Here is an 11,237-nt window from a genome sequence, read left to right on the forward strand (position 1 = left end):
CAGCCTCATTTTGTCTTTCAGCGCATTCCCACCCTTTCACTTCTATAGAAAAAGTATATGAATTTCTGCACAACTTTCTTTTTCTTGGCGTTACACTTAATTCCTTCCATTTTCTTCAACTAATAAATGATGTACTAGGGTGGCCAAAAACTCGTTTAAGCCAATTTAATGGAATCCTTCTAAAGCCCATCATTCACTTTCACAAGCCTGGACTTAATGATGGCATTTGTGAGTTGTAAATGAAGGCCAATTTAGACTGTCTAGTATATACAGAATTTCTAACATAAATGATAAAACAAATGTAGAATGCAGGTTGATCAACCAAACCAACTTGGCCACATAAAGTTGGTTAACATTATCAAACCAAGAAATTTGCACGATACAACAACAACAACAACAACAACAACAACAACAACAACAACAACAACAACAACAACAACAACAACAACAACAACAACAACAACAACAACAACAACAACAACAACAGAGCATTGATCCCACTACGTGGGGTCGGCTACATGAATCCTTTATCTCCATTGCATCCTATTTGATGTCATATTTTCATTTAGTTCTAATAAATTAAGATCATTTTTTTTTATATAATAAGCCCAAGTCTTCCTAGGTCTACCTCTACTTTTCTTAACATAAGTCGAATCTAAAACATCTACTCTCATAATCGGATCACCAGATGGTCGACACTTAATGTGACCAAACCATCTATGACAACTCTCTCTAATTTTGTCCGTCACTGGAGCTACACCAACCCTATCACGGATATATTCATTTCGTATTTTGTTTCTAAGTGTAAAGCCATTAATCCACCTAATCATTCTCATCTCGGCAACACTTTAACTTAGTATTATGCTTCTCTTTTAAAGGCCAACATTCAGCGCAATAGAGTATTGCATGTCTCACCACCATCTAATAAATTTTTCCTTTCAGTCTAAGCGGTACTTACCATCTAATAAATTTTTGCTTTCAGTCTAAGCGGTACTTTTCTAACACACAAAAGGCCTGAAGCATTCCTCCACTTCAATTTGAACAACAGTCCCGAGATATCTAAATCGTTCATACATTTTTTTTAATAATTTGATCACCCAAAATTATACTTCTGTCACTAGAGCTACTACTACTAAAATTACATTCCATGTATTCAGTTTTAGTTCTACTCAAATGAAGGCCTTTAAATTCCAAGATAGACCTCCATTATTCAAGTTTTTCCAAGGCTTTTTCTGTCATCTTATCCATGAGGAGGATATCATCAGCAAAAAACATACACCAAGGTACATCCTCCTGTAAATGTCTAGTAAGACCATCCATATATAAAGCAAAAAGATACGGGATTAAAACTGATCCCTGATGTAATCCAACAAAAATAGTAAAATGTTTGGTAAATCTTCCTTCAGTTCGAACACAAGTAACAGCTCTAGTACACATATCTTTAATGACTTGAATATAGGTCATATCAATACCTTTCTTCTCAAGAACTCTCCAAAGGAAATCTCTTGGAACCTTATCGTAAGCTTTTTTTTCTAAATCAATAAAAATCAAATGTAGATCCTCTCTTAACTTCTCCATCAAACCTCTCAATAAAAGTATAACTTCCATAGTAAACCTGTCTGGCATAAATCCAAATTGATTACGAGAAATCTTTGTAATACGTCTTAACCTATGTTCAATTACCCTCTCCCATAATTTTAAAATATGACACATCAACTTAATTCCTCTATAATTTGCACACTCGTGCAACCCCTTTATTCTTAAAAATGGGGACCAAAATACTCTTCCTCTACTCCTAAGGCATCTTTTTAGTTTTTAAAATAATATTAAAGAGTTTAGTAAGCCAAAAAACTCCCAAATATCCTAAATATTTCCACACTTCAATTGGGATATCATCAGGTCCTATAGACTCTCCACCCTTAGTTTTCTTTGAAGCCTCCTCAACTTTTTTTTTACTAATGCGACGGTTAAAATGAAATATTTTATTATTATTAACGATATTAAGATCACTAAAGTCGTTCATAATTTCAGAAATTTTATTAAAAAGTTTATCAAAATAAATCACTCACCTATGTTGAATATCTTTTTCTATAAAAATCACTTTTTTATTTTCATCTTTAATACGTTTTACTTGAGTTAAATCTTTACTTTTCTTTTCTCTTTGTTTGGCTAGTTTATACATATATTTTTCCTCCTTAGTATCTAATATATTATAAAGATCACTAAAAGCAAAATTTTTAGAGAGTTCGAGACAATGTTGCTAGATTTGAAACTCGTTTGAGTTTATAATAGCTTAATCAAAATCAGGATAACTATAAAATGATTAAATATTGCTAGTACTAAATTAAAAGATTTCTCATCTTATTAGAGGTCGTGCATTTAATATCTTCCATCAACTTTATTTTCATTTTAATTTGAGAAGTTTACTAGTTTTACTGGCAAGAGGCCAACAACAGTGTGATAACTAGACTTACGGGCTGGCAATGGCTCATTAGAATCAGTTGTTTAAGATCGTAGGCCTTAACAAGCTCAAGACCTACATGAGCAACCCATTGGACAAGCAACCTCCAGCCCAAATCAAAATAATAATAATAATAATTTTCAGACTTCCTTACACCAAAAAAAAAGCTCAAAAATAAACCAAAAATTATTATCATTGAAATTTAACCAATCAGAAAGACAATTTGAATCTTATGGCTTAAAAAAGTAAAACAATTTTTTCAGTTTAACTTTCCAAGTTTTAAGTGCCAACCAACAAGGACCCAAAGTTTTGGAAGCACCGCACGATGCAGGGCTTAAATCTAGGGTATATTTCAAAATTTACACGAACTTAGAAATTTCTGCTTTAATTTGATCTCTAGGGTATATTTCAAAATTTACATGATAGAAATTTCTGCTTTAATTTGATCAAAATCAGATTAAATTATCTTTTTGGAAAATATATTGTTTAAAAACTGCATAAGTAAATTAGTTCAAAATTTACATGATAGAAATTTCTGCTATAATTTGATCAAAATCAGATTAAATTATCTTTTTCGAAAATATATTGTTTAAAAACTGCATAAGTAAATTAAGAAATTGATTTGCAGATAGTCACGGCTTGTGATTGACAAAACAATGCATGAATTACGTTAAATCTCTCTCCCTCCCTCTCTCTCCCAGGCATTGTTCAAAATCAGGCAATAAGAGGCATCGCAAGGTCCACCTCAATATAATTTTAAAAAAAATTCCATAAGACTTGCCCTCAGCTTAACCTACTGAGAAGTACAGCTCACCTGTATACAATTTATAAAAGGCAGAAACCTCAAAAACTAAACTTTTGTTTATGTTAAATTTAAAATAATAAATTTAATATTTAAAATAAATCATATTTTATTATTTTTCTACACCAAAGCCTTAAAACAAATAGAACAATAAATCAAAATTGCAATCATCTCCTTAACTCCCAACCGCACACTGCCGCCACTCACACTTGTAACCACAATCGAGGATGCAGTGGAAGAAACAACTTAATATAATAATGATTGCAATGAAACTCACTAGATACGAATGGGAGAGAATTTTGTAGTTAGAAATTATAATCTCAATAACTTAGACTGCTTATATTGTTGAATAAAGAGTGGAAATTACTTCGAATATGATCTTTTGATGTTATGTTACCTATTAACTGATTTATTTTTATTAATTCAATGCTTTAAAAGTTAAGCATATGACTCAAAATGACTCAAGACTTGTGCCTCATCTCAATGACAAAAAGTTCTCAATACTCAATTGTGCAATTTAAAACTCTGTTCTCATGTCGTACTTTCATAATACCTAGCCCTCCATGTTTTTCTTGCCTGCATCATTTGGTATAAGACTTCCTCAATCATGACTTGCAATGTGACACTCAATCATGCCCCTAGTTGATCGCGACAAGTTTTCAATAGTGTTGTACCCCTTCAGCATAAGCATGATCTTATACTACACTCCATCGCTTCTCCACATAATGCCTCGTCTATGCATCACATTCCATGCGCCTATAAGTTACTCTCTTCAATATTCATACATGCTCATCTACAACCTGCTACTTCTGCGCATCATCCAATTTGTGTTAACTCTGTGATACCTCCACTGATGCATCCCATCAAATCACAATCGTTTTCTTGCACGTTCACTTTAGCAGATCCTTTGTGAAACGGACGCCCATCCGTCCATTAATGAACTCTAGACCCTATACAATGCAAAGCCACTGCAAAAGCCTCCACTTCAACATCATCAACGACAACAAAAACAACAACAAAGCCTTAATCCCACTACGTGAGGTCGGCTACATTAATCATTTTTTCTCCATTGAGTCTTATTTAGTGTCATATTTTCATTTGGTTCTAATAAACTAAGATCATTTTTTTAAATAATAAGCCCAAGTCTTCCTAGGTCTATCTCTGTCTTTCTTAACATAAGTCGAATCTAAAATATCTACTCTCCTTATCGGATCATCAAATGGTCGACGCTTAATGTGACCAAACCATCTAAGACGACTTTCTCTAATTTTGTCCGTCACAAGAGCTACACCAACCCTATCACGGATATATTCATTTCGCATTTTGTCTCTAAGTGTAAAGCCACTCATCCACCTAATCATTCTCATCTCGGCAACACTTAACTTAGTATAATGCTTCTCTTTTAGAGGTCAACATTCAGCGTCATAAAGCATTGCAGGTCCCACCACCGTCTTATAAAATTTTACATCATAAAGCATTGCAGGTCTCACCTCCATAAAATTTTCCTTTCAGTCTACGCAGTACTTTTCTATCACACAAAAGGCCCAAAGCATTCCTCCACTTCAACCAACCAACTTGAATTTTACTATTAACATCTCCATCTATATCACCATCGCTTTGAACTCATCTGAACAACAGACCCGAGACATCTAAATCTTTCACATCTTTTAATAATTTGATCACCCAAAGTTACATTTCTGTCACTATAGCTACTACTACTAAAATTACATTCAATGTATTCAATTTTAGTTCTACTCAAATGAAGGCCTTTAGACTCCAATGTAGACCTCCATGTAGACCTCCATAATTCAAGTTTTTCCTGGATTTTTTCTCTCGTTTTATCCACGAGAAGGATATCATAAGCAAAAAGCATACACCAAGGTACATCTCCTATAAATGTCTGGTAAGACCATCCATTACTAAAGCAAAAAGATATGGGCTTAAAGCTGATTCCTGATGTAATCCAACAGAAATAGGAAAATATTTGGTCAATCCTCCTTCAATTCGAACACGAAGGTACATCCTCCACTTTAACATCGAACCACTATATTACTAATTGCTTGCATAGTCAATTCCTTATCTCGCATGAAGTGGTCAACATCAAATACATGAGATTAATATATCAAGTTCTTAAAAAATCGTTTCAAACTTTTTGAATTTCATACGTTTCATAATTCAAAACTTCAAATAAACTCAAGAATTTGGAATGTTCAAGATGTATAGTTTATATATAAACAATATATGATAAACACACAAGTTTATGGAGTTCCAAAGCTGTCAATATTCATTATGAAATTGAAGTTATTGTTTTGTTGACATATTTCATTAAAGGTCATCAAAATCTCCATAACACAAGTGAAGATTATTTGGATATAAATTAGATTTGGCTGAAGAATATTGGACAAAATATTATCTAAAGGTTTTAGATGATAAAGTTGAGAACGCAATCAATTATGTCTACAAATAAATGGTTGTGCAAATTATTATTGTAGTCTCTTCAAGCTTCTAATTATGAACATATTCCAACCCATCGAAAACTTTTTAATGTTGTTGTAAAGAGAAGTGATGGAGCATATATTTATTAAAGAAAAACTTAATGAATAGATTCCTGCAGTGGGCATTGCGTTTGATTATTTCTATAGATATTACATGGGTCATGCAAATGGACGTCCTAGCTCACTTAATGCTTGAAATTCTACAATATATTCCAACCCACCTAATCCTTATACTAAAAATTAGGAAGAATATGGCAAATCCTATACTCATCAAAGGAAAAACTTGATGACTCATTTTATATCGCTATCCAACCTCTTCAATTCCTAATGCACAAATGCTAACAATTTAATTAATCGTCCCCCTTGAGCATTTGAGTTTAAGCATGATGATGTGGTTGAAGTTGAGCAAAGATTTAAACTTAATTATTATATTCTAAATGTTAAGCTTAACCTGAAGCTGAAGCTAGAGCTTAACAAAAGACGTTAGAGGTTATTATAATACTTGTATAACTTTCAATGCTGAAGCTGAAGCTAGAGCTTAACAAAAGACGTTGTTAGAGGTTATTATAATACTTGTATAACTTTCAATCACTACTATTACTTCCCAAACCTTGCAGATGAAGATAAAACGTGAATCCCGACTTTCAATATTACTCCCAAACCCTTTATCAATTGTATATCCACAAATTTTATACTCAGTGCCCAAATTTTGTAGTTTGTGCTGCGATTGCTGCCACCAGTACTATCATTTTGGGATCCTCTAAGACTATTTCGAGGCAGACGTCTAATGCATTCAAACAACCTGATCCAAAGCCTCCAAATTTTGTTTGTATTCACTTTGTACATGTTGCATATTCACAAGTTATTTCATGAAGTAATTCCTCCATCTACACCTCCAACATGACCAACAAACTTTCAAGAAAAAAAGCTTTTAGATAAATATCAAGTAACTCTTCAAGGCCCAACAGATAGAAACAAAACAAGAATTAGGTTTAACATTTTCTACAAAGATTTCAATTAAGAATAATTTCGTCTTCATTTTAATTCAAATAGTTTTTTTTTTTTTTCCTTATTAGAGAGTTAGCTGAGCAAGCCGAACCGATAAAAGTTCATACATTATGTCAGTAATATGTCTTGATATCCATACAATGTTCATTATTTAAGAAATGAGCATGGCATACATGGTCAACAGACCTTAATTGAGATTAAGTTTTAATTATTCTTTCCAATAATATTTGATTTGAAATTTGAATCAAGTCTAGATGTGATTATATTTAAAGTTAAATTGATTTGATATTATCTTATAAATTTTATTCGTCAAAAAGGGATTGTTTATAATAAAAGCTATTGATGAATAAAATATAATGGAATCTTCCTCTCTTGTCCTACAACTCCCCTCTATCTCAAAACTCTCTATCCTAACACAACGTTAAGCAAAAAAAATAAATAAATATATCACTTGTGAATAAGTTGGTTGTGCAAGCGCAAATTTAATATCTGTACTATTTTTAATATTAAAGGAGGTTTTGTTCCATATTAATGGGTTGATAAAAGAAATGATAGCAACAGACAAATTAGTTAAATTAACAGCATTAATGATATATTGAAAAATTAAAAATTAATAAGTATGAGGCAGGCGACATGAACAGCCTACCACAAGTATATATGGTCATAAACAACAAAAACCAAAAATAATTATACCAGGCTTAAGGTCCCGGTGAAAATAGCCTTGCTGGTGCATATATGCAAGAGCTTGGAACACTTGAAAGCACCAATTTCGGATTTTTGACTCTGAAAATGGCTCATCTCTATCTTTAATAAACTGATAAAGATTGCAATCCTGAAGAAATAATAAAAAAAAAGTCAATAAAATTAACATTTTACAAAATAAAAACTAGCTCAATTACAAAAGCAGCATACCATATATTCAAAAATGAAGTACAGCACATCGTCCTCTCTAATGACCTCCTTAAGCTTCACAATATTAGGGTGGTTCATTTTCCTAAGTGCCTGCAAAACAGAGATTTCACTCTAAATGTAAGATCCAACTAATGAATGGATTCATTCAACAAATATTACCTTAACTTCCCGAAGATTCATGCACTCCTCCCAACAGTAATACTTTCTCTTCATTTTCTTAATGGCAACCTGTGATGCAAGGTATACATGGAATGATGCAAAGAAACAAAGTATTAGGCTTCCGTTATAGATGGTAAATTGAACCACTCTCAAACTAAATTCGAATCACATACAATTTCACCACTCTCTTTATTAACAGCTCTCCAGACATTACCAAATGTTCCATATCCAACTTCCTTAATAACCAAATAGCTGCATTTAAAAACCAACATCATGGGATTGCATAAAGACTAATTTGAAAAACTCAAGTCGATTAAAAAAAAATAGCATAAAAACAAAATGCCTTACCGTTCCATTCTTCTCAGTTGAAGAAATAATAAAACCCCAAACTCTTATTTAGAAATCACAAGCACCTCAGTGCGGACAGAGTCCAACTGAAAAGATCTGACTATAGTAGCCCACTTCCAGATGCAACAACTTAACAGCTGCTCCAACACCTTCTAAATATAAATTCCAATCCTAGAACCCACTTTAAGAAATGAAAAATTGAGATACCGCGCAGACTAAATAGGACATATCACAAAGCCACAAGAAACAGCCCAAATCCAGCAAGCAAGTTTGGCAAGCTGCACAAATTCCCATGCTTGTGAAAATTGAGCATACTTGCTTGAAGTAATTTTGCATTTATAAACAAGGATAAATGATGAAGAGGGAATCTTTGTGGCCGTTAACCTGGAACAGAGGATTAAAAAACCTTCAATCACAAATAAAAATATAAATACTTACCAACTCCAATCACTTAAATATCTATTACCTGAACCACACCAAACAGAGCCATACTTCTGGATAAAAGCTCCCAAAGCTTCAGAAAAAACAACTGGAATTGAGCTGATACAAGATAAGAGGCCGACCATGTCAACAGAAAAAGAAACACACCTAAGGGGGATTACTTGTAGCAGAATGCTTTATAGTACTCAGGACCGAACAACTTCAGGATAGATAGTATCGTCGTGATGCCCGTTGTGGTCATGGAACAAGAAATAACCCCTAAGTACAATTAACAAATGAGAGGAGAAGGAAGTTTCCGAGAACGAGAAGACGCCAGTCAGGAACTTTCTGTACGAAAAAGGTTCCACACTGACAGTAGCTTGACCCAAGTTGCATTTGCCCCATTTCCTGCTGCAGATAGTCAAGCACACAGAACAAACAGGCACAGCCTAAAAAAAAAATGAAAAAGCCATTAGAATTATACTATTAAAAAACTTGTGTCAAGCATGTAAAAATGGTGAAAGATAAATACACGTGGAGAATGTATCAGAGAAAAGTGGGGCTGCTTCACAAAACAAAGAAAGGGAAATGATGCTTCAACACAAAATAACATTTTACAGTTGCAAAATTGTGATGCCCGCTTGACAACCAAAATCACAACAAAACATAACCAAATGAGAAAAAACACAGATGATGACCCAAGAAATAAGATTTATGACCTTAACCATTGATAAGCATAATAAAAGATTATATTGGTGACTAGAAGCTTCTAATGATAAACCCTCATATGCAAAAGATGCAAAATATTTATACGCTTGAAACAAGAGAATAAAGCAATGAATAAATTAAAAGATGCCCCAACTCCACAATAACAGATAGGAGGTAACTCAAAAGTGGATAACAAATAGTAACAAAAATAAAATAAAATAAAGCTGAAAATAGAGTAAAAAGTGGTGAACATTAAATGTATATGAGGATACTAATGTTAGCATCCAGATTTAGGGGCCTTAGGTTTTTGTAGAATATTATGCATAGTATTTGCATGTAAAGTAAATACTGCGCTTGGTTTGCAGAAACATTTTGGTGGAACTAAATAACAACACAGTTCATTTTCCACTAGAAAAAGAGAAAATAAAGCAAATGCAGCGGATTTAGAAGCAATTCTTTAAAGGGATTTACTTGCATTGTTCTAGAGGTAAACAAACGATCTCTTAGTAACTCTTAGGTGGTGAAAGATAAATTCAACAAAATAAATGCACTTGAAGTGTTGCTATGGTCTAATACAAATAGTAGACTTTCAAAAAAAAAAAAAAACTAGCTTCCAGATCCAGTTAGCTTAATCAAGACCAGAATAAATTTAAACTGAGAGCTGACATAAAGTGATAAAGACAAAAACCCAAAAATTGTAATAAATACAAACTTTCTTATAATGAGATACGTGATAAAAATCCAAAACGTTTACAATATCATTAGCCTAAAACTAAGACGTTTAGCAATAGGCATTACGCATATGAAAATGAACTTATAGTGACTATATAAAGGAAGGACCATTTGTTATTAAGGTCATAAAGAACATAAAAAGAAAAACAAGTGGTGTTCATCAAAACTATGCATTTTAAAAGTATACAACAAACTTGACGTCCATAAATGTGAGGAATTTATTCAGGAAAATATTTCAATAGCTTAAATCAAACGTTGTTAGTCCAAAACCTACAAAAATGATTCCAGTTCCAAGCAAGAATAAAAAAAAGTTTTAGGGTGAGTATTATGTCAGAAATATATCATATACCATATTCCAAACTCAAAAAATTGAACCTAAAAGTCAGATAAAAGATTTAACGTAAGAAAACCGGAAAACTAGAAAAAAAAATAATGGAGTCACATCGCATTAAGAATTTACTATGAAATGAGATGTGTGTAGATTACACCACACTCAAATCCTCTCTAAAATTTTGGAACTCACGAATGCTCCTCCACTACTGATCAAATAAGAGAAATTCACAGAAATCCACTCACAACTCGCAGACACTGCTTCACGCTATTTGCTTGCCCTTCCAACAGTGAAGAACCAAAAAATTTAAGTTTGGAATCGCAGGAATCAATTATAGGAGCTGATGTGTCATTTCCGAGCGCTTGGGTTCAGGGTGTGATCTAGGCACTGGCTTTCTACGAGCTCGGGCTCTAGGGCCATTCTTCTGGGCGTTGGAATGCCTATCCCGAGCACCAAGTTTCTGGACTATTTCCGGAATGCTGGAAATGATTCTCTAGGCTCGAGGCTTCTGCTTGCTGGTGTCGGGTTTCTATTTAAGGAATATTGGTCGGGCGCTAGGCAACCAGATTTCCACCTATTGGCACAAAATTTTCCACCCCTGAATGCTTCTCCTTACCAAATCAGGCTCCATTACATAAAAATGATGATATTTAGAAGGAAAAATATAAATAGCTAATTTTGCAAGAAACTAAGGGTTCATTTGCTAGAGTGAAAATTTGACGTATACTAAATTACTTGCATGTAAAATAAGGCTTTTGTTCGTTGCTTTGAACAGTGAAGGCAAGTTTTCTTACCACATGTTTGTTTGAGGTAGTTGCAGCTGTTTGAAGAAGCAGCTGTGAAGCTGCTGCAAAAAAAAAC

The 11,237-nt window shown here is 33.3% G+C and overlaps 1 protein-coding gene across 7 annotated transcripts in view; it reads right to left on the reverse strand.

The window, feature by feature from the left end:
- The window catches only part of LOC110029789 (cyclin-dependent kinase F-4-like), a 25,795-nt gene that overhangs the window by 4,622 nt on the left and 9,936 nt on the right, over positions 1-11,237 (reverse strand). For 2 of the 7 annotated variants that reach the window (XM_020732229.1, XM_020732222.1), the window contains exons 1-4: positions 8,011-8,124; positions 7,838-7,906; positions 7,679-7,768; positions 7,460-7,598 (exon numbers count right to left, since the gene is read on the reverse strand). In XM_020732229.1, the coding sequence (XP_020587888.1) occupies positions 7,460-7,598; positions 7,679-7,768; positions 7,838-7,906; positions 8,011-8,112 (400 nt within the window). In that variant the 5' untranslated portion in view covers positions 8,113-8,124. Of the gene's footprint in view, positions 1-7,459; positions 7,599-7,678; positions 7,769-7,837; positions 7,907-8,010; positions 8,125-8,185; positions 8,570-8,651; positions 9,055-11,170; positions 11,224-11,237 lie in introns of those variants that run through there. The other 5 variants (XM_020732228.1, XM_020732226.1, XM_020732225.1 and 2 more) reach the window with 5 other exon arrangements.

Source organism: Phalaenopsis equestris, unplaced genomic scaffold (genome assembly GCF_001263595.1).
Source record: "Phalaenopsis equestris unplaced genomic scaffold, ASM126359v1 Scaffold000604, whole genome shotgun sequence".
Taxonomy (NCBI): domain Eukaryota; kingdom Viridiplantae; phylum Streptophyta; class Magnoliopsida; order Asparagales; family Orchidaceae; genus Phalaenopsis; species Phalaenopsis equestris.